This window comes from Falco punctatus (genome assembly GCF_963210335.1).
Source record: "Falco punctatus genome assembly, chromosome: 1".
NCBI classification, from domain to species: Eukaryota; Metazoa; Chordata; class Aves; order Falconiformes; family Falconidae; genus Falco; species Falco punctatus.
This window is the reverse complement of record NC_137580.1, coordinates 107,080,206-107,103,500: the sequence shown is the minus strand read 5'-3', so window position 1 is coordinate 107,103,500 and position 23,295 is coordinate 107,080,206. Positions and strand designations below refer to the sequence as shown.

The 23,295-nt window shown below is 54.7% G+C and overlaps 2 protein-coding genes across 2 annotated transcripts in view; both read left to right on the top strand.

Moving 5' to 3' along the window:
• The first annotated feature begins 22 nt into the window (after window positions 1–22).
• Window positions 23–6,531, top strand: SCARF1 (scavenger receptor class F member 1). The gene is made up of 11 exons (XM_080374088.1): window positions 23–323; window positions 1,049–1,110; window positions 1,424–1,525; window positions 1,640–2,165; window positions 2,577–2,795; window positions 2,883–3,011; window positions 3,087–3,190; window positions 3,405–3,516; window positions 3,594–3,718; window positions 3,918–4,055; window positions 4,394–6,531. Exons 1-11 carry the CDS (start codon window positions 229–231, stop codon window positions 5,395–5,397), a joined length of 2,616 nt encoding a protein of 871 aa, XP_080230214.1. The 5' UTR covers window positions 23–228; the 3' UTR covers window positions 5,398–6,531.
• A 3,179-nt stretch (window positions 6,532–9,710) lies between these two features.
• The window catches only part of SLC43A2 (solute carrier family 43 member 2), a 33,640-nt gene continuing 20,055 nt past the window's right edge, over window positions 9,711–23,295 (top strand). The window contains exons 1-5 of the mRNA XM_080374098.1: window positions 9,711–9,819; window positions 11,673–11,869; window positions 19,356–19,545; window positions 20,543–20,598; window positions 21,349–21,425. Of these exons, the coding sequence (XP_080230224.1) occupies window positions 11,710–11,869; window positions 19,356–19,545; window positions 20,543–20,598; window positions 21,349–21,425 (483 nt within the window). The 5' untranslated portion in view covers window positions 9,711–9,819; window positions 11,673–11,709. The remainder of the gene's footprint in view (window positions 9,820–11,672; window positions 11,870–19,355; window positions 19,546–20,542; window positions 20,599–21,348; window positions 21,426–23,295) is intronic.

Here is a 23,295-nt window from a genome sequence, read left to right as displayed (position 1 = left end):
CAAGGGCCACAAATAGCCCATGTGGTGGCATTCCCTGCCTCCCCCTCCCCACTGCATCCCTGACGTCTGGATCAGGGCGCCTCCTCCTGCGTTTCCTCAGGAAGAAACCCAAGGCTGGTGGGAGGAAGAGGCTGACCACGGGAGGGACGGGACGGGACGGACGGGACAGACGGACGCCACTGCAGGGCTGGGGAGCCGCTGGGACTTGGGCCCTTGTGCCCTGTCGGGATGGGGAGCACCCGGCCCATCCTCTGCCTCCAGCTGTGGCTGTGGGTGCAGAGCTCTGCCCAGGAGCTTGACCCCGACGGCAGGAACGTCTGCAGGTATGTGCCACGGGGATCCCCACTCAGGCCCCTCCATCTCCTGGGGCCTCCCAGCAGCCCCAGGGGGTCATTGTCCGCCCATCCTTCCGTGGACAGAGGTCTGCAGCCTGGCATTGTGTGGGTGCAGAGGCTGGGGTGATGCTGGGGAGCGTGGTTGGGGTGTGCATGGGCATTTGGGGCACCAAGACTCCTTCTTGGAGTTATTTCTCACATGCTCCCAATGCACAGGGCAGCGGGGAGATGTGAGAGTGTTGGCAAAACTTTCATCGCACATCAGGTGGGAAATTTAGGCATAGCACACCCCGAAGGGCTTCTGGAGCCAGTGTCCCCTCTGCTTTGCTGCTACGCTGCCTCTCCTGCTGGTCTTGCCATCGATGGCAGCACCTTTAGTTGCCTTCGCTTTGGTGCCTGTTTTTTTGGAGTTGCTGGCAAAGGTTTGAGCTGCTCCCAGAGCGTCGGGGACTGGGCATGGGCTCCGAAGCGGCCTGTCCCACCGCCCAGCCCCACTGCCTGCTTGGGCTGCAGCCTCTTAAATTTCCTTCTATTTTGCTGGTTTCCTTCCGGAGCAATGCCCGCGGCACCGCACCCCCTCCCTGCTGCTGGGCCCAGCTGGGGCGAGCGCCCGCATTTGCTTCGCTTTAGCCGAAGCTGCGATGCCTCCCGCAAACCCACGCTGGCCCCAGCACCCCCTGCCCTGGCTGACGGCCCCTGGGTCTCTCCCGCAGGCTCCCCAGCGGCCCAGCGTGCTGCCCCGGCTGGAAGCAGGAAGGGCAGGAGTGCACGGCCGGTGAGTGATGGATGGTGACGAAGGCCAAAGCTCAGTCCTTGCGCTCGGCTGTGGCTCCTCCATGGCGCTGGGTGTTGGGGAGCGGCCCTACAGCTCTCCTCGAGCGGTGGCAATGGGGCGCTGCACCACGGGGACCCTCAAACGCTCACTGAGCAAGCGGCTAACGGTGCTGCGGCTCAGCCGGAGGGATGGGGCGGGAAGCGGGATGGCGGTGTTCCCGGGAAGGCCGTCTCGGCGGGAGGTGGTCAGGGGCAGGGGGTGCGCGCCGGGGGGGTGCTGCCGTGCACTGACATGCCTGCCCTGCTGCTGACAGCACTGTGCGAGGGGGAGGATGCCTGCGGGGTGGATGAGGTCTGCGTGAGACCTGGGGTTTGCTTCTGCAAACCCGGCTTCTTCGGAGCAGACTGCAGTTCCCGTGAGTATTTCCCCAGGGCTCAGCCCTCGCCACCCCATTTGGCAGCCTGGATGGTCGGGGGGCTGCCAGGCTCCCCCGCGACCCCCCATCCTTGCCATCTCCTTCCCTTCGCAGGCTGCCCTGAGCAATACTGGGGCCCCGACTGCAAGCGGAGCTGCCCGTGCCACCGCAACGGGCGCTGTGACCCGGTGAGCGGGCGCTGCACCTGCGACCCCAACCACTGGGGAGAGCTCTGCCAGTTCCCCTGCCAGTGCGGCCCCCACGGCCGCTGCGACCCCCTCACCGGTGCCTGCCGCTGCGAGCCAGGCTGGTGGGCACCCACCTGCAAGAAGCAATGTCAGTGCAACCCCACCAGCTCCCACTGCGACCCGCTGACCGGCCACTGCCACTGCCAGCCAGGCTGGTGGGGCAGGAGGTGCAGCTTCAAATGCTCCTGCAACATCTCGCCCTGTGCCCAGGAGACGGGCAAGTGCGAATGCAAGGCTGGGTTTTGGGGGCCGGCGTGCCAACGGCGCTGCGACTGTTTGCACGGCTTCTGCAGTCCCGTCAGCGGGCACTGCAGCTGCAGCCCTGGCTGGCAGGGCAGGAGCTGCCGAGAGCCCTGTCCAGCTGGGAAATATGGGGCTCAGTGCGTGCACAGGTGAGCTGGGGGCAGCGGTGGGGTGTCCAGCGGGAACCCGGGGCCACAGCCAGACCTTGGGGGGGTAAAGTCATCGCGGTCCTGTCTGTTCCTTTGGTTGGCCAGGGAGACCTATCCTGGGGGCTTCGAGCATCCCTGGTTGGCTGCAGCGTCAGTGTTGCCCCAAAAGAAACATCTAATGCCAGCAGAAAGCGCTGGTGTCGTTCTAAACCTGGTCATCTTTGGTCCTGCTCCCCAGGGTGATGAAGTGGCATCTCTCCCTACTTGCTCCCTGCCCTCTTGCTACTACAGAGCGTTAGGCACTATAGAAACTGATGCTCAGTGCTGGTGTGGGGTGAAACCTGTATTTGGGGGGGGGGGGGGGGGGCTGGGGCTGGGCATCGAGGCCTCACAGCCCCTCTGCCCATGCAGCTGCGGGAGCTGCAAGCGCAGCCAGCCCTGCTCACCTGTGGACGGCTTCTGCCTGGCCTGCCAGCCCGGCTGGAATGGGACCCTCTGCAAGGAACCCTGCGCTCCCGGCTTCCACGGCGAGGGCTGCCTCCAGCCGTGTCCCCGCTGCCAGCGCGGGGAGGCCTGCGACCCGGAGACCGGGTCCTGCCTGCACTGTGACCCTGGCTGGATGGGACCCAGGTATGCCCAGGATCAGGCCACCGGTCCTAGCGAGGGGTCCCTGCTCTGGGGCACAGCGGGCTGATGCTTCACTCTCTGTCTTGGCAGCTGCAACAGCTCCTGCCCCGCAGGCACCTTTGGTGACGGATGCCAGCTCCTCTGCCCCGAGTGTGTTGCAGGGAGCTGCGACCCCGTGTCAGGAGCTTGCATCTGCCAGGCAGGCTACTGGGGAGCCAGGTAATGTTGGGAGCGGGCAGGGCTGGGGTCCTGCTCTCCCTGGGGGGCATTTCCTTCCTTTCCTCTCTCTTCCAGCTGCAATGACACCTGTCTGGAGGGGTATTTTGGAGTGAACTGTTCCTCACCCTGCCAGTGCTCCCGGGGGACCTGCCACCCTGTGCGGGGTGATTGTGTGTTGAGTAAGAGCAACCTCAAGTTTACTCCTCGGCACCGGGCAAGGGACTGTAACGCCCTAGCTGGGGAAGGTGCCAGGGGGCTGCGATGCAGCCCCATCCCTCCTGGTGCCCCCTGGTCCCACCATGAGTTGCCAGCTCCCACACACCCTGTGCGGGGCAGCTCTGTGGGCTTGGCAGCTGCAGGACATGCTGGACTCAACCTATCTTCTCCACACAGGTCTTAAGGACCATGGAGCCCTTGCAGCCGCCATCCTTGTCCCTCTCCTGCTGCTGCTGCTTTGCATCGCCTGCTGTTGCTGCGGAGCCAGCCCAGCAGATGCTAGAGACAGGTATTTTTTTATATTTTGCAACCTTCGATGCAAAACCCCATCTCCCATGTCCTTCGATGTCCGTCTCCTCTGTGCAGAGCGGCGGTGCCAGATGACGATGTTGTGGCCAGGATGAAGCACCACGTGCATGGGGTGCTGGCGAACCTCAGCGCTATGATGCCTTGCTTTTCCCTGGGGGGCTATAAACTTCCCAAAGTCACAGGTAAAAACAGCAGAGCTGCTGACAGCCCTTCCAGGGTGTCACCCCCACCCTGTGCTCTCTGCATCATCACTGTTTGGGGGGGGGGAAGCCTGGAACCCCCCTCGTCCCACTGCACGGCTCGGGGCAGGCGTTGCTTTTCCACCCCAGCCCCAGGTACCCTGGGGTGCCCGAGCTCAGCTGTGTGTCTTCTCCTTCCCAGTTTCCCACCACGACACAGAAATCCCTTTCAACCCCAGCTTCATTGAGCCGCCGTCGGCTGCGTGGGTTTCAGACAGCTCCTTCTCCTCCTTCGACACTGACAACGAGGGACCAGAGTACTCCGTCCCTCCCAGAGAAGGTGATGTCCATGGCTGCTCCTCCTGCCCCCAGCTACCCCCAGCCCTTCTGGGCTGCTCGGGGTCCCATCCTGCCCTGTTACCAACCCTGGGCGCCCCAGGGACAGGTGCTGAGCACAGGCAGCATTTATTTCCATGCCCCCATTTTCCTGTCTGCAAGGACACACTGGGGCCATGCTTGGCTTCGTGTGATGGGATGTGCCTGGTGCAGGCAGCCCCATTTCACAACCTCCTCCCTGGGGAAATGCTCCCAAGGACAATTCTGTTGCATCAGCCCCTGTCCTAATGTCCCCGAGTGTGTCCCTGGGCAGCCCTGACTCTCATTGCTTTCATCCTGCAGGCATCCCACTGCTGGGGGGGGCCGAGCTGCAGGACGGGGTGTCTCCTGCCGGTGAGGCACTCCCAGACCCATCTGCCTTTGACTCTGAGGATGTCTCGCAGCCCTTTGCCATCCCTCGCACCTCCAGCATCGCCAAGGCCAAGCGGCCTTCCGTGTCCTTTGCCGAGGGGACAAAATTTGGGGCAGCAGAGACCCCCAGCCCTGGGCGGAAGCCCAAGACCCCGTGGGGCCCATCCAAGCTGTCCACACCACCAGGGGACACAGCAGCTGAGCCCCCCACTGAACAACCAGCCAGCGATTGCTATGAGAGCCCTGAGCCCCTCAACAAGGGGGAGGAAAGCCACCGGCCATCACCCCGGGCCACCCCGGGGGGACGTCGGCGGGTGATCTCTGGCACCAGGCACGTGGCCCAGAGAGTGGAAGCACTTGAAGCAGCTGCAAAATCCAGCAGCTGGGAGAGGAAGGGGAAGGAGCCCAATGTCACCACCATCTACATGATGGTGGGAACGGCTGGGCAGGACCCCAAGGCAGAGGGGGGTGGCGAGGGACCAGTCCAGGCTGTGCTCAAGCGGCTGGGCAGCTTGCAGAGGGGCAAGTGGGCTGCAAAGGAGGAGCCCAAGGTGAGGAGGAGCGTCGAGGCAATCCAGAAGCCGCCCCGCCGGGCCCTGGCGCAATGCAGAGACTCGGTGAGTAGCTGCAAGCAGAGGGAGAGTGTCGTGGGGGCTCCCACTGAGCCATCCCCTGGCAAGCACCAGCAGCTCCCTGGGAAGAGACAGTCCTTCCTTCTCACGTCTCCCTCGCCAAAAAGCACAGGCGCCCAGGATGGGGCCCACGATGCTGCAGGTGCCACAGAGAGAGGCAAAAGCCCTGAGCTACTCAGCTTTGAAACAAAGGGACAGGTTGCGTCAAAGGAAGAGCCAAAATATGAAAACGTGACCAGCAGCGGTGCCGACTCGCCCCCCAGCCCCACCACGGAGCTGCTGGCCACCCCTGCAGCCACCTGAGCCACCACCGCCTGGGCCAGGGCCATGGGAGCACAGGAGGCCCCTCTGACCCAAGCACGGCAGGAGCCAATGTTCCCCTCGGAGCTGTGAACTGGAGAAGCATCAAGCCTTCCCACTGACCCCTCTTCCTCTGCACCACGTTGCTGGTGTGGACCCTCACTGGCCGGCACAACCGGTGGGATGGGTGATGCCGAGAGCTGCAGCAGTGGCAGCCCCACGTCGTCACGGTGTTTCAGGGCTGGTTTCTGCTCTCCTCTGCCCTATGTGCCCCATTTTGTGTCTGCCACAGCCTGGAGGGACAGTGATGCTCTGGACACAGTGGTGGCACCTTCTGGCCCTCATAAAAGGGAGCGGCGCTGCTGGGTGCTCAGCTGGGAACCACACGGACAAAAACCAGTTTTACCCCATGCGTTTTCACCTTTCCCTGTCCTAGCTCTGGTAATGCTGCTCAGTCTCTTGCTGTAAAGGTGCTTCTCGCTGGAGGGGATTATTTTGTGGAGCTGGGCTGGGGAGAGATGATGGGCTATCACAATCAGCTTCAGCAAAAATGTATTTTAACTGCTTATCTCAAAGGGTATCTGGGTCTGCAGGGGTTTATCTGTGTGGCTCTGGCTTTTGTGGCAGGCTCTGGCTGCCTTCGTTTCTACGTACATGCGTAAAAAGACTCATGGCACAGCACAGGGTTTGTCAACAGCCTTTTAAACTCCACGCAATACCAAACTGCAGTTGTGCAAGAGCAAACGTGGCAGCTGTGCCATGACCATCAACCTGTGCACCTGGTGTTGTGCCGATCTGATAAGGATGAAAGCTGCAGGGAACATGGCATTTCCACAGGTGCCCTAAGCTCCTGCCATCTCCCACGCCTCATTCCTGTTGCAGCAACGTGTCACCATGGGTGGCTGAGATGCCATGAAAGTGCTGCAGCATGTCCAGCACAGCCAGAGGACCTCAGACAGCACGGGCGAGACTGGCACAAGGGCTCTGCTGCCTGTGCAAGGCGGTTGAGATGCCAAAGAGGATTTGCAGCATAAACTGGATTTAGATGTATCTAAGTGGTAGAAGTTTCTTGTATATTTTTCTGTTACTTCATGTGGCATGAAAGCCTCTGAATGAAAATTAAAAGATAAAAAAATCCTTCAGGAGCTGGGTTTCCCAGCTGCCCTCTGAATCAAACACACAGCTAGAAACAGTCTCCAAAGTGTGGAAACTGTCAGCAGCTTTAGGCTTTCAGGTTGGTGTTTTTTTAAATTATTTTCTGATTCTGTTGAATTCTGAACTCTCACAGAGCTGAGCCCAGAGCAGGGCCAGAGACAAGAGGGCAGAGGAAATGTGTGTGGGCTGTGAGGATCTGGAGCACCTGTGTTGCAGCCTGCATCTCACATGTCATGTATGGAGCTCCGTGTGGATTCTTCCTCTGGTCTGGCACTCCTGCTTTGAGGTTTAGGGTTTGGAGTGTTTCAAAAAACAGAGTGGGTTTTGCTTTTTCCCTTTTGCTTTTGGTGGGTGCTTCTCTGCAGTACAGGGCACTGAATCCCCACAGTCCCACGTGGGTGAGGCTTCCAGTTTTGCAGCCAGCATGCAGCACTCTTCCCTGCAGTGGTATCACCCACTGCCGTGATTATAACACCAAATATTCTGGTATACCAATAAAAATGCTCATCCTGGCGAGACCTGAGCAGCAGCCTGGCCAGAACTCTGTTCTGCACAGGCTAGTTTTTGTTTTGATGCTATTTTATTACAGTGGCAGGGACAGCCCCACATTTTATTTATAAGCAGCCATTTTTTCCTAATTGGTTGGATATTTTCAGCCTGTGAGCTGAGCAGCGCTGTGCCAGAAGTGAGCATCACGTGAGCCAGTTCGCCCTGGGTACGGCATGTAAATAGCTGACAGCCTTCCCTGACATTGAAACAAGCACCCAGCTTTGAGAAAACGCTGCTGCTGGCGCTGCAAGAACCTTTCATGTTCAGGGGCTGAGCTGCAAGGCAGGATGTTTTCACTGCTTGAAGATGAAGCATCTTCACCCTGTCTGGGCTGTGCAAGGATAACGAGCGGTGGATTTGCAGCGTGTGGCTGCCCATGCACATGCCTGCAGCCTGGTTGCGCTGGTGTCTTCTTGCTAGGGATGCTTCATCTGGCTTTGCCGTGGTTTTAGTACTGGATGCAGGAGGTTTGCAAGCCAGAGCCAGCAGGTGAGGGAAGGGTTAATGTCTTCCCATGCTGGATCTCCGACTTTCCAAATCTCACTGCAATGGTTTGAAGCCAGTCAGTGGGAAGCGGTTCCTCTGCAGATCCTGTCCCCAAGCGAAGATGCTCTCTGCTGGGGCAGCTCAGCCTCGAGGAGGTAGGAACAGAGGCTCAATCTGTCTCCCATGGCCATGGGGGTCTGTCCCCCACCGCCACAGCCCTGTAATCTCCTTTCCCAGACTGCCCGAGCTCTGCCTTTGAAGAGGACCACCTTGTTTACCCCAACGGCTCTGTCCAGCCGAACTCATTCCCAGCCAGTTTCTATAAATGTGTCTTTGTGCCAGCGCTGTTCTTCAGCTTCACTTTATTTTTTTTCTCTCCATGGTGTTTACTCAGTCCCCGGGTGTATTTATAGATGTCAGCGGATCACCTGATAGCTTCTTTTCTCCTTCTAGGATAGGAAAACCAGATCCCCTCATGCTCTCGCTGTAGCAAAGGGTTCCCGTGTCCCCAGACAGCCTCCGTGTCCTCCTCATGCTCCTTTCTGTCACAGTTCATGTTTCTTGGACACAGTGACCGGGTCTGGGTGCTGAGTTCTCCTGGGGCCTCGTGCTGTCTCAGCCTTCCTCTACCTCTGCTGAAAACACTGCACCGATCCAGGCTGCCTTGTTTTCTTTGCACTTTTTTCCCCTCATTTGTTTGCTTTGGCTTAAATCCATTTTCCAGCTGTTGCAACATTTGGCCCTTGTCCCACAGCTGAGGCTGAGGAGTTTCCTCTTCCCACCCGTCACAGTCTGCCCCTTCCTCAGGGATGCAGCAGCGGGTACACATCCACCCGTGAGGGCCCTCAGCTTCTGCTGAGCCACTCAGCGATGTTTATCTGTCACCAGCACAGTTTTTACCTCCTTTGTCTGAGAAACTAAAAATAAACCTGCAATGATTTCCAGGGATATGCAGCCACCTCCTCTGGCCCAGGACCTCGCTGACGAGCGATGGCTTTATGGCAGGACAAGAAATTCTGCAGAGGAACATGTTGAGAAATAATTGAACGCAAAAAGTGGTCGGAGCTCTGGTGAGCTCGACACACAGCCACTCTGGCAGCTTGCAGTGATTTCACTGTTATTTCAGGGAACAGCTGACTGTGCTGGTGGGCCGGGGTGCCGGGAGGGCTGTTCCCCCCTGCCCGGGGTGCCGGGAGGGCCGTTACCCCCTGCCCAGCCGTGCTGGGGGTGGCAGCCCAGGCTGTGTGTCGGATGCTTGCTCCCAAATGGGCTTTTAACGGGAGAGGGGCACCTTCCCGGCTCCCTCCGCCGCCGGGGAGCGGGATGGGTAGGCTTTGCAGGGCGGACCCGGTGCCTGTAACCGTGGTGGATGAGAAATAACGCGGGTGCCGTTACCGAAATGGCTCCGTGTGCTCGGCCGGGGCTACGCGAGCCGCAGCGGTCCCGTGGCGAGCGCGGTGCGGCTCTCCCCGCTGCCGCTCGGCGCCGGCAGGGACCGGCAGCAGCCGGTACCAAACCCCGCAGGGAGTTTCCTGCTGTCCCCGCCGTGCCGGGAGGGGGAGGGCGGCCCGCCAGGGCCCCAGCCCGCTCCGCGCCCGGGAGCGCCTCCGGCCGCCGCCGGCGTCCCGTTCATCCCCCGCGCCCCTGCGAGGCCAGCCGCCGCCCCCCCGGTGCGTTTCACGGGCCTCGCGGAGGGTGTCGCCCCCCCGTCCCGCTCCCCTCCCGGTCTGCCCCGCGCCCAGCCCCGGGAGTGCCGCTGCGGGCTCAACAACGGTGGTTGTGTCCGGGTACGTGTGGCCGTCCCGGGGGAGCCCAGGGGCAGCTCGGTGCCGGGGGTACCGGGCGGATACCGGGGGTCTGTACTGGGGAGGATACCGGGTGGGTACCTGGGGAGCTGGACCAGGGAGTATACCGGGGGGAGGGTACGGGAGAGGGTACTGGGAGGAGGTATCGGGGGGGGGGGCGCCGTACAGGGGAGGATACCGGGCGGGTACCGGGGAGAGGCACCGGGGGGGCTGTACCGGGGAGGATACCGGGCGGATACTGGGGGGAGGTACCGGGGACAGTATCGGGGGAGTACCGGGTGGCGCGCGGTCCGGCACGTGCCCCGGCGGTAGCGGCGCGCACGTTCATTGGTTGAGGCGGCGGCCAATCAGCAGCGGCGCTTGTTTGCGCCTGTGGCCGGATAAAAACCCCGGGTGGGAGCGCGGCGCCGCGGAGCGGGTGCGGCGGCGGGTGAGCGTGGGGGGCGCATTGAGGGATGGGGGGGTGCGCTTGGGGGGGGGGGTCGTCTGCGTGGGGTGCAGGAGCGGGTGTGTGCGGGATGGGGTTTGCGTGGGGGGAGGGGGAGGCTTTGTATGAGAGAAAGAGTGGGGTGATGTTAGCGTGGGGTGGAGGAGCTGGGTGCGTGCGGGGTGGGGTTTGCATGGGAAGGGGCTAGAAGGGTGCATGGGGGGTTGTGGAGAGGGCGGGGGTGCGTTGGGAGGGTGCAGGGTGTATGGGGGGTCGGGGGGTGTGTGGGGGGCTTGTGCGTGGGAGTGGCATGCATTGGAGAAAGTGGGGGGCTGATGGGGAAGAGCTGGGCGCATGGGTGTGATTTGTGGGTAGGGAGCAGGGTGCGTGGGGAGGGAGAGCACAGGATGCAGCAGGGCTGTTCGGGGGGAGCTGGGTGCGTGGGGGGTTGATGGGGGAGTGTAGCGTGGGGGGTGTGTGGGTAGGGAGTGGGGTGTGCTGGGGGACAATGGGGTGCATCGGGGGGTGGCTGGTAGAGGAGAGTGTGGGCTGCACCTCTTGCCGCAGAGAGGATCTCTGTGCTGAGGAGGGACTGGGGAGGTGGTGTGTGGGTGCAGGGATGAGGAAGAGGAGCTGATGGAGGAAATGTGTTGTGGGTTGCGCTGGGGGAGCGGGCCTGTGGGGTGGGTGTGCATGGAGGGGCATGGCTGCAGGCTGCCTGCCTGGGGCAGGGGCCTGTGGACCAGCCTCTGTGGCTGGAGGGTGGCTGGGCCAGACCCCCACTACCATGCCCTAAAGCAGGCCTGGGGCCTCAGCCCTGTGGAAAGCCCTGAGAAATCGTCTTGGGCCGTGGTGTGCAGCCAGCAGATTTCCCTGTAGTGCCTGATCACAGCATGCTCTGGGCTGGGAAAAGGCTCAGCTTGTCTAAAATGGCTACCTGCCTTATGACCCAGGGCTGGCCCCTGTGCTGCACACCTCAGGGCTCCCTGGAGCCGTCCTTTGGCCAGCCAGGTTGGCCCCGAGATCTGCTGCTTGCTTTCCTGGGCCCCAGGGGCTGGGGCGGGTGGAGCTGGAGACGGTTAACTCGACTGCAGCATCTGTGGGGCAGCCCGGTGATGCCAGGGTGCTGAGGTGGAGCAGCATGCGCCGCTGGCCGTCCCAGCTAGTGCACCTGGCTGTCTGTACAGCTAGGATGGGGCAGGATGTGGGCTGCCTTGTCTCCCAGCTGGGTGCTCTGGCAGTTAGCAAAAAGTGCTCCTTCATCAGCCATCTGTGATACAAACTGCATATTTAGGACCCTTGGCACATAGAGGACCTGTGCTCACCTTCCAGAGCAGATCTGTGCTCCTGTCTGGGGCGGAGCAGACCTGGTGGTCACTAAAGCCACCCTTAGGGCAGTGGGGCTGCCTCCTCGGTCCCAACCTCTGCCTGCAAGCAGAGGAGAGATTGGGGTGCTGGCTGAAGCTCCCTGCTCTGGCACGTGTTCTCTCACAGCCTTACAAATGGCCCCCCTGCCCTGTACAGCTGATGGGGGAGTGGGCTCCGGGCAGTTGATATTTGCTGCACTTTCATACCTGTTGCTCGGGAAGTGGAACGGAGTCCTTGAACGCTCCTCTGTCACATGGGGTGTGCACTGGAGGGGCTGCTCCAAGGGCACCTGTGCTCCTCCATCCCTCCAGGTAACTTGGCAAGCTGGTACTTGCAAAAACAAGTTTTATACTTGAGTGCCTTACATTCAGCAGGCAGGTTTGCTTGTGTTCTAGTAGAGAGGTCTCTTGTTAAACTATGGGGTTTTGTGCTCTTTGAGCAGCATGTGCTGTCTATGGACTCACTGGATGTTGTTCTGGTCCCTGCAGGTTGAGATTCTGAACGAGGCCACCTTTCCACGCAGCAATGGCACCCACGCTTGCTACTGCCCATCGCCGGCGCTGGTGGATGGCGTTCACAGCCATCATTGAAAACCTGCTCTTCTCTGCTGTTCTGCTGGGCTGGGGGTCCCTCCTCATCATGCTGAAAGCAGAAGGGTTTTATTCCTACCTGTGCCACGAGTCGGGTAAGGATGCTCTGGAAACTCGTGTGAATAAGTTGCTGCTGAGGTTTGCTGCTGTGGTTCCCTGTCTTAGGGTGGTAGGTCAGTCCTGGTGTAGAAGGAAGGGATGTACACCCCTTTCCAAAACCAATGGCATCCTTGTGATAGTGTAATGTGCTTGTAGTTGCTGTTGCTTTGCAGGGTGGTTGGAAAAGAAGCCCTAAAGATTAGGTAGAGCTCTTCTGGACAGCCTCTTACATTTCACTGTAAGTTCTTTCTCTGCATGGTGTCTTGGCTGATCTCTGGAGGGAAGGACTGATGGGTTCTGGAAGACAACTGTTTGTGGGGAGTGTGTCCTGAGTTTGTTGGAGGAAACTATAGGCGCTCTTTCCTTAGTTGTAGGAAAGAAAAGGGCGAGGGTGACAATACAATAGGAGAGCCCGGTACTGCTGTTGAAGAGGAGTTTCAGAAAAACTGCTACTGATGTTTTGTTCCTCTCCTTCTATCACCCAGGATATGCTCAAACTAGGCTGTGTCTCTAGGAGGGCTTGAGATCTGCCTTCAGGCCCAGCCAGAGGAAACGGTTGTCCATTTTGCAGACACAGCCTTGCAGGGAAGGAGGCAATCTTGTGATGTGGGAAGGATAACCCTGAGAAAAAAAGTGTAGGTGGACATACATCCCCAGTCTGGGCATGGAGAGAATTGTGATCTGGGGAATCCCACAGCGTGGTGGGATGGACTGTGGGGTTGAAAGGAGCCCATAGGTAAAGGTGTGGTATGGATTTGGAAAGCTGCTTTAGTGACAGAAGATTTGCACTTGGTCAGAGAAGGGACTAGCAGAGTAAAGAGGCAGGAGCTAGGTGTTTGGGCCCTGTTCAGAGATGTGTGATGGTGGATCAGCACATTGAGGGCTGCTGAGTGTGGGGATGGAGGAGGAAGCTGTAGAGGAAGAAAAGGAGTTGGAAATGAGTGCATAGACCCTTTATGGGTAATGGCTGAGAATAGTGGGGGAAATCTGAAACGTAGGGGAACAAAGTCCAAGCAGTAGTTGTGATCATACTTTAGTTTTTTTTTTTCCTCGCTCTTCAGCTGCTTATGATCTCTTCTGCTTTGTGTGTCTGTGGGTGGCTGCCTCAGTCTTGCACAGAGGCTGGGTTGGTGCACCTGGCAAACATGCACGTTTGTCTCTTCTACCAGCTGAAACTTGGCTGCTTAATCTCTGTCCTATGCTCCGCTTGTAGTTGGTGCTTCCAAGTGTGTCTGTGTGTTTTGGGTCTCCAGTAGTGCTCCAGACTGTGTGAGGGAGAGTCCTTGGTGGCTGGTGACCATTTAGGACTTCTGTTCAAGGCTGCTCTGTTCTTGCCAAGCCACAGTGACTTTGTTACAGGCATGCGTAAGGTATTTCATTAAACCTTTCAGGTGGAGGCTTTCTGCCACTGAGATAAACCACATGAGAATTGATAGGAAAATGCCTGCTCTCAGAGACAGTCAGCATTTGCTTATCTGCTTCCTGAGATGTACCCTGCTGACAAGAGCCCTGCTTCACTTGGGGCCCACCTTCTACTCTTTGCTGTGATTGCTTTAAATTCATCTGCCTTTGTCTCAGGTCAGTGGGACATTCACCTTGGCTTCTCACCCATGTTTGCCAATCTGTGGTTTGTCTGGCTCTTCCCATGAGAGTGCCCATGCCACAGACCACAGGAAAGATACAAATATTTGGACTGTGGTGAAACTGCTGCCTTGGGGGCAATTTCTTCCTCCCAGTGACCAACCTGTGCCCTGAGGCAAGAGAACTTCATCCCTGAAAAGAAATCTATGTAGTCAAATATCCTCATTGTTCTCAAATATCTGGCCATCACTGCTGAACTCAGTGATGGCTTGTGGCTTGTGACGAGCATGGAGGACCAGTTATGCTGGTTTCCTCATTCATCTGCACTTACGCGCTTTCTCTGTTGTCCTCATTGTAATCTCAGTGATTTGGTGGGGAAGAGTCCTGGCTCCAAGTGTGGAGAGAGCAGACTCCCCCGCAGCTGCCTGCAGTGGTCACTGAATGACCGGCACCAAGCTGAGTTTGAACTTTGCTGGGATTAGGATGGCCCAGTGGTTGCCTTTCTCAGCATAACCCATTGAATCCTGCAGCCTGAGTGGGTACTTGGCTGGAAGGTTAGTGCAAACAAATTATAACTAGTAGCCTTTGGGCACTTGTTGTTCCTAATGCTGCTGTGTGCATTTAAGTATTGCAAAAAAAGACTTTTCCTAATGAGCCAAAGGTTCTTGGCAGGGCTTTTCATTTGTCAGCAAAAGCTCTTGCACTTTGTGATGCCTTCCAATGAAAGAGAAAACTAGACCTTGTCCCTTCTGCAGGCTCTTCTCTGAAGGTAGCAGCAGCTGCCCAGAAAGTGACTGCGATTCATGAAGGGCTCCTTGTCTTCCTGTTGAATCCCCTGCCTTTTCCTGCCTGTCCTTGGCTTCTGGTATTGGCTTTTACTCTGCTGCCATGCAAACATGAGGGATCCGCTGAACTTTTAACTTGGTTGTGTGAGGGTGGAGATGGACACCTAGAAAAATATCCACATCAAAATAACAAATATTTTTAAAGCAGTTGTGCAACAGGGTTTGAGGGGGTGAGGGGGTGTACCCGTTCTGGGCGGCCAGGTTTGGCCACATCCTGAGAGGTATGTTTGAAATGTGCTGACAAGGAGTCTGGTAGTGGCACTTTGTTCCCATTTTAATTTTACTACACTACTACTTGGCCTTTAACCAACTGAAGCAGCATCTTTTATTTGGTGCAAGTGCTGATTCCGCAGTCTTTATCGGGATTTGGGCCTTATCAGCTGTTGGGGAACTTGATCTCTTCAGTGTCTTGCATTGCTGTAGTGTTACGGGGACTGGGAAGCTCAAGGCTTGGGTCTGAGACATTTAAAAAAATACCTTGAACCTGATAATCTGCTCACAAAGAGCAGAGATAAGGAGCCAGTTGGACAGAGGGCCTTCCTCTTGAGACAGGGCTGCAGAAAACTAAAGGGACGATAAGCTAATTCACTTAGAGCAGGTTAATGTGCCTTAACACTGGCGTAGGGGGAAGGTGCTGCCTTGCAGCTCTTGGCTTGTATTTATTTGGGGTCTGTGGTGGGGAACTTGCAGTCTGAAGGTCCCTTCCAAGCTGGTAGGATGCAACAATGGCTTGTAGAAAGGTGGTGCATGTGACCGTGTAAACAGGAAAAGAGTAAAAGTGGTAAATGTTCAATTTCTACAGGAAACATGCTGTGTTGATTAGCAGCTGTCAGTGGTATTGGAGAGCTGCATGGGAAGATGCTGGCCCTGGGTGAGAATTGCTGCAAAATGAAACCACAGCTGGGGAGCAAAAGGGAGTTTAACTGGAGACTGTTGCTTCAGTTATATGAGGCTTTCAGCTGGGTGCCCAGAGAGGGGGTCCTGGAAGTGCAAGTGGATGGACAGGCAGAGAGGGGAAACAAGAATAAATTGCATTTGCAGTAGTATAAAGCAAGAACATCTCCTCCCAGTTCCCAGAAGTATGACACCATCCTGAAAAGAGAAAACATGTTCTTATGTGGGCAGACTGCAGATCAGTTGTTTGCACATGTCTTTCACGGATATTTTTTTACCAATGTTCCCAGACTCGTTGGCTCTGACTACTTTTTTTTTTTCTCCCCATCTTTTTTTTTTTTTTTAAAAAAAAAAAGGTGAGATTGTCCCACAGAGCTATTGCCAGGGTATCTGGGGGTGTCTTGCCTGCTTGGCTCAGTCTGATCCATGAAACAAGGTGAAAGGAAACCTCCTCTCTGCTGTCTGAGATGGCAGTCACTCTTGAAAACACCAGACTTGTTCCTCTGGTAATGTGGTGTGTGCCTGGGATTCGAAGAGGTCAGTAAAGAGTAGTTAATGATTGACCCTCTCATGAAACCCGCAGTGCTTAATTTGGGAGAAAGGATGACTTTAAATGTTCCAGTAACAGCCTGAACAAATCCCAGTGACGAGCTTGACATAAATGATTACCGAGGCAGCCTTCCTCTCACCTAAGCTGTCATTCTTTAAATAGTAACTTGAACTACTAATTGGGCAGTAGAAATCCTGCCGCTTGTAGGGGGAGCGCTGTAAAAATAGGCAGTATGTGCTTGTAATTGCTGATAAAGACTTGCAGCAGCTTCTAGCTTGACAGTGGTGAGCATACATGGGCTGCGCCTGTGCTGCTGGCTTACCTGGGTGGCACTCCTGTGTGTCAGACCTGGCATGCTTGCATGCAGGTGGACTTGGCAAGAGAATTTGGGGAGGGCACCACTGTCATCACAGAGACAGCCCATCCTCAAAGCACTGTTGCAGATGGAGCCAGGCACGTAGGAGACTTTCCCCAGCAGTGTGGTGTGCACTGATCTGGAACAGGATCTGAGCTGTGATTGAGGGGAAACTGCTGTTTGCTGTAACCAGGTGCATTAGGTAGGTGAGTAGTTAGGCAGGTTCTCTGCCTATTAATCCCCTCCTAGCTACGTGTGATATGCTGCCACTCGTTCTCCTGTGCTGGTTACCTGCTGGCACATGGATCTGTGCTCCCCAATGAGATGGCTCTTGGCTGGACCTTGTGCATGCTGCACACACCTGCGGCCCCTCCAAAATTTTCTATTTATGGAGGTGGCTCAAAGGATCAGAGGATGGCAGGGTGCCAAGGGCTGCTTGAATCATTTCCATTACGGCTCAGTGGATCTTCTCTTGTTGCTCGGGGGCTGCTTCTATTTTCACAAACAATTTGTATTTCCACATAGCACTGCTGCCTGGGCCCTCCTTGGAGTTGGTGATGAGCAGCTGTAAACAAGGGGGTTGGTACAAGCAGGGGCTGAAGTTTGGTGCTCTGTTCCTAGCCTTCCTGGCTGTAGTAAGTCTTCAGAGAGAGCCAAGTTTCCTTGCTGTGTCCTTTTTGCCTCCTGGTGTTGCTGCTCATCGTGCATGCTGTTGAAGGATCTGCTAGCAGGCGTATGCTGTCAGGGAGCTCTTTGGGGTCACATTGCAAACATACATGTCAATATATCAACAGTAATGTGTCTATTCCAGCTGTAAATGCTGGATATTTGTTTTGAGATTTCTTTGTGGGAAGGGTTGACAAGGCTCTTTAACACATGCAGCCAGAAGTTATAAGGTCACTGCACTGTCCATGTCCCTCCACCCTTCTTCCACTCCACAGCTGAGCTATCTCTGTAGAGTGCTGACACAGGGAAACCACTACTACTTTGTCACTCCCCTGCCCCAGCCTTGTTTTCCCAAGTTTAACCTCTCACCCACATCTGTTTCCTATGAATTTATCTTTGTGGAAAGCCCAAAAAGCCGTGAGGCTGTGTGCCTGTGCCTGCCTCATGGAGATGCTGTTGGAAGTCAGTGTTTAAGATCCTGAGCCACAGCAAGAGGAGAATGTCAGGGAAAGATGGATGAAACAGATTGAGATGTAGTGTGAAAACTGCAGAGAGCCTCCCAAGTCTGCCCAGGACTGGTGTTTCTGAGGATGTGACTTGGGAACCTCAGACTGGAGTGCTGCCCTCCCTGCAGAAGGGATGCTGATGGGATGTGTGGCCTTTTGGGGATATCTCTGTCATTCACTCTGGCTATCCATGACTAGCAGGGCAAGAGGAGGGACAGATGAAGTTATCAGTCAGAAGCACATGGCAAAGGGAAAGGACAGTCGTCACATGTTCAAGGCCATGTTGAATGTGGCTTTGAGCAACCTGGTCTAGTGGAAGGTGTCCCTGCATGGCAGGGGGCTTAGAACTGGATGAGTTTTAAGGTCCTTTCCACCCAAACCCTTCTGTGATTCTATGATGACTGGCCACAGGCAGTTTGAGACCAACTTAGTAAAGGTGGTGGTGAGAGAAATGTAAAGGGAGAGAAATGCTGTGCACCTTCCCTGGAGTGCTGGGAGGGGACAGAGGAAGGTTTGCAGGCAGCTTGTAAGCCTCAGATATCGGTGTCTGAATTCCTGCTAATACCTGATGTCTGGAAGGTGGAGTGTAACTTGTTTGCAATGGACACACAGCTGGGAGGGTTGTGTTTGCCAGCTGGGAGAGCCTGGGTGAAACCGGTAACTGAGTGGTGCTAAGGCTTGGGTAGAAGGCAAGGTTTTTCTAGGTGGGGCTGTGTGATCTTCAGAGATGCAGCGAGGGCAAGAGCAGCCAAGGGGATCTCCATGAGCTGCACCAAGCAGTGAACACGAAGTCACTTGTACGTGAGGGATTCCTGCTAATTAACTAACTAACCACGGCTCACTGGGAATCTCTAGTCTTGCTTCATGCAGATAGTTATGTAGGTGACTTCTCTCTCTCTATTCCTCCTTTAATATTGGACTTTGTCAGATCAATTAAGTATGGAGGAGAGCGTTTTATATCACTGGCTTGCAGCAGCAATAAGAAAGCAAGTGCTTTGTCATACCAGCAAAGGTTACTTATAAGTCAGATAAGCGTTGGGAGAAGGAGAGGTGGAGTGCACTAGAGTGCTCTGAGTTAATGAAAGTCTAAAGGCACATGTGCTTGCCTGGGGAGTTGTAAGCCACCTTGGGATAGGCTTGTAACAGGAACAGAGTTGACATGAGGCAGTAGAATGGCTGCGGCAAAGAAAAGGGAACTTCTCTTTTTTTTTTTTTTTTTTTAACTGTTCTGTTTCTGTCTGGTGCTCTGTTCAGCACCAGAGTTTGCATGTGGAGTTCCTCACGCAAGGGCAAGAACAGAAAGCTGGAGATACAATTGATCTGTATGGGCTAAATCCATTTGGAAAGAATAGAAAATGCTAATTATGGGGCAGAAGTTAAAGACACATCAATCCTTAACAAACACGGAAGGCAGGTGAGCTGCCAGTCCTCCTGGGAACAGGGTAGTTAAATCCAGGAAGGATTTTTTAGAAGCGGGGCACTCAGGAAGCAGGGTGGCTACTGGAAAGCCATTCCTCATCCCAATGCCTGCAGTGAGGGTAAGAAGCTTTCTGTTTGAGCAGGCTGTTGCTCTGTGCCAGGCCTTGTCAGCCTGGTATCTGGGCCTGAAATAACCGATTGGGCTGTAGTTATTGCTCCCAGTTTACTTAAGGAAAAGATCTGTGAGAACATGCCAGTTGTAGATTAGGGGGACCTTATTTTTGTATTAGTCTCCTCAGGTTCTGCCGAGTTTTGTGCCCTGTAATTGCAGGGCTTTGCTATATAGTTCTTCTCATAAATTAATGAGTCTTTGTGCTTGGGTTGTTACCCCGCTGCTGCTTGGGATACCTGTCCACTGGGTGCCTGTACATCTTTTTCCTGCTCTCAGCTGAGCTCATCAGGTTTCCCCTGTCCTTTTGCTGCTCTTCCTACCTTTCTCCATCTCACTGATTATAAAAAAAAAAAAAAATGCAGCGTGGAGCATGTATGCCCAGTGTGTTGTGGCACCCTGTCTGTACAGGGGACTTTTTATCTTCCCTCCTTCCTCCTATGCTGCAAGCCTTATCCTAACACACTGCAATGATGATCCTCTGTCTTCCCATGTAGAAAACACCACCAGCAGCCCTGGACATGAGAACAGCACAGCTCTGGAGCACAAATGGCCTTCCTGCAATGCCCAGGATGAAATGCTGAACTTGGCCTTCACCATTGGGTCCTTCCTGCTCAGTGCGATCACGCTGCCCCTGGGAATTGTCATGGACAAGTACGGCCCTCGCAAGCTGCGGCTGCTTGGCAGGTTGGTGTCCTGGGCTCCCTGGCGGGGCTGAGGGGGGAATTCACACATTTTCTGGGACAGACGGGTGCTGTGCTTGTTGTGGGGCCCTTGCAGCCTTGGGAGCTGTATTGAGGGATGGGGCTGGGAGCTGCTGGCCATGCATAGGGCACTGGAGCAGCTCTGGGATGATTTAGGCCAGCACAGTGAATTGCTTCATAAGGGAAGGGCCTGGGACTCTGTCCACACTTCAGCTCTCCAGTGTTGCTCTGTCTCCCCGGCCAGATGGAGCCTGGAGGAAGAGTGGAGTCATTTGTGAGTCATGGAGGGTAGCTTTTTCCTTGAGCTGGGAGCTATGTCCTGAGAGGCACAAAACCAAGATGTTACATCACTGTTTGCAAGCTGGGGAGTGAACTAGGGGATAAACATGTCCTGCCTGCCTTTTCTAGGGCCCTTCTACTGTGTGGGGTATGTTGCTTTTTGCCTCAAATAGTAAGGTTGTTAGCTGCTTTTGTGGCATGTCGGGATTAGTGACTTGTTGGGCACAGCAGACCCCAGCGCTGCTGAACTGTAATGCAGTGAACCATACCAGAAACCAAACTGGCCTATGGGCCAAGTGGGAAAAACAGGGCAAATCTCTGACTCTGACCCTACCAGAGAGGAGCAGGTAAAGGCTGTGAGTGCTGTGACTGCAGCAGGGTCTTGGGACAAAGGCTGCTGCGGTCTCTGGTTACCTCGAGGTGGGGGCTGGCAAAGCTCTGTGCTGGAAAACCACTGGGGAATTTGGGTCCAGCAAGAGCTGCATCAGCACTGGGAGGAAAGGTTGCTGCCTCAGCCCTTGTGCAAGGTTTGTCTGTAATAGTTGGGTATTTCCCTGGATTTTTCTTTCCAAATCACCAGCTTCCCTCTCTCTTACAGAAATTATACTGCACTTTCTTAATGAGGTGCTGAGGCGTTAGAAGGATATGTAATTTACTGTAAGGCTGTCTGTAAGAAACTTATGGTTTTGATTCCCTTCTAGTGCCTGCTTTGCTGTGTCCTGTGTGCTGATTGCGTATGGTGCCAGTAACCCAGACTGTAAGTAGGCATTTTTCTGCTGAGCTGGGAGGGCTTTGGGGCTGTGGCTTGGGTTGGTTTTTTTTTTTTTTTTTTTGTTTTGTTTTGTTTTTTTTTTTTCTGGGGGGGAAACAGGCAAGTGTGACTGTCACACCTCCAGATTTTACTGGGGTCCTCCAGAGGACACAAGCCAAGCATCTGCTGGCCTGTGGGAGCTTAGCGGCTCTGGGGAGGGCTGGTGTTTCACAACGCTAAGTGCAGAATGTAGCAAGGGCCAAACGTCTGAGATAGCCAGGTCTCTGAGTTTTGCGTTTGGGCAGGGCTACGTCCTGTAAATGAACAATTAAAAACAAGTTCATGGTTTTTTCAGGGTTGGGAAATAGGTGATGGCATACAATGTGTAATTTGTTTTCTCACCAGGAATAGATGGATCTTGCTCCTCAAGACCAGATAGTGACATGACACTTTGAATCCAGTTCTTTCAAGTAAATCTTCCTTTTAAGACCCATTCAGGCAAACTGCATCAGCAAGTCTGTTCATCAGAGCAAAGAAGCCCTTCCAGAGATTATCCCATCATGAACTCTGGGAGGAGAGCCCTGCCCCTCCCACTGTGTGGCTGGGGAGATGGGTGCTGGGTCAGGAGCAGCATAGCATGTCCTGAGGGTGTTGATCCGCTGATGTTTTTGTCAGGACCAAAGCCCTCAGGGCTCTGTTTCCTTTCCCTCTCTATCCCTGTAAAAGCTAAGGGTAGATATTTTTTTATTGTTGCAGCTCTGTCTGTGCTGATATTCATCGCGCTGGCTCTGAATGGCTTTGGTGGGATGTGCATGACCTTCACATCACTTACAGTAAGTGAAGAGTTATTACCTGACTATTTTATTCCTTACTGTGGCTGTGAGCTGGGCTAGCAGGAAAGAACAAAGTGGATCTTTTGCTTGTGGCTTGAATAGCACATAATTTTGTTTGGTACAAAGAGTCAGTCAGTCTTCTGCCTGAAAGGCTGAGTATTAGGTGGTTATTCTAAGGTGTTTTTTGTCTACAGTCCCTTTTTTTACCTGCCCCTTGCATTGCAGGTGAAGGGGGGTGGCGGGGGGTGGGGCGGGGCAAGAAGTGTTTTTGTCTAGGACTGAAGTTGTCATATGGCTGTACTTGCAGTGCTTGGTTACTTGGCACAGGCTGGATGTGTGTTGTCAATGCTAAATCCAGTGCAATACTGCAGGAAGAATCAGCAGGGCACAAATCCTTGCAGCTGGGTATGACTGGCTTTCTGCAAGTGCAGTTTGCATCTCACCCCAGGAAAATGGTTGTTCTTGAGTACAAAAGCTTTTGCTTTCAGAAGGGTGAGAGTCCCTTCCAGGTTTCCTTAGAAATGCTGTGGTGTTGAATGCACCCAGCTCCATCTGCACAGCCTGCTGAGATCTGTTTAGTCTATGGATTGTACTGCAAGCACTGCTCTACAACTCTCAGCTGAATATCTACATTTTGGGGTTCTTTGCCTGGAGGCAGAAGCAGTACCATCCAAGTAGCTGCTTTTTCTACCTCATTACCCTGATCCTTGTCAGTGTGACTGAAACAGGGCTGGGTGGAAAGTTTCCCAGAAAACAGTTTGGGAAGCACTGATGTTTCCTGAGCTGTGATTGAAAACTTTCAGCTTTGGACTGCGTTACCTTGAACTTGCTGTTGAAGTGAAACTTCCTGTTAAGCCTTGTTAAGTTAGAGGTAACCTTAGATACTGGCTGAACTCCTGAGACCCAAATTTGGCAGAGGCTGGGTTTACAGGTCACTGTGTACTGTGATGTTGCTGCCACTTTTTCTTGCATATATTCAAAGATTTCAAAACTGCCTAGAGATGTTGGTCTCTCCTTCATATGTGGTGGTCTTCACTGGAAGCCTTGGCCCTGGGCCCAAAGAAATATGGGGCAAATGTCATCCTGCCACACTTCAGATGAAAACAAGGAAGAGGGGAGCACATCAGTACTTCTGTGGGAGAGGATTCCCACCCTGCTGCTGCTAGCATTGGTTACTGTCTCTGAGTGGTTATTAAGGGGGGTCACAGTTTATTTTGGAGCCACTGGTGATTGGAGCGAGGGCAAGGATAGGGCAGAAATGTTGCATGTGCTGTACTGTAGCTTTTAGCAGCAGAAGAGGTAAGCAAAGCCACTTATTAGTGCTCTCATTAGTGAGCCAGTTCCGCAGCAGTAAGGAAGTACAGTGGCAGGAAAAAGTTCAAATCTTCCAACAAGAGATCCAAGCCTCGAGGAGGTCTGAAGCAGGTAGTGATGCTGTGAGTTCACACAGGGATACCTCAGATGGAGCCCATCCCCTCCAGACAGCAGTGTCTTTTGTAAAGAGCTGAGGTGGCTTCAGGCCTGACTTCCCAGATCCACATTCAGATGTAGCTGCTTGTGCCTCCCTCCAGAGCCACACAGAGGCATTTTGGTACCTGAGGCATGTGAATGGTTAAAAATAGTCTAAAGTAGGAGGGAGGTGCTTCTTCACGTGCATCACAGCAGATCTGTGGTGGTGACTGTTAAAAGCAGGTGTATTTTGATCATTGACAGTTTACTGTTCTGTCCCTGTGTGGTTCTGCCTGCAAGCTGGGGTGCTCACAGCTGATGTGTCAAGAGCGTTCTTCTGCGGTGACACTGTAATCTCTTGTGGGTCCCTTCCACCTGTGGCCCATGGAGACGGAGAGTGTGGCAAGGGTGGGACACAGGT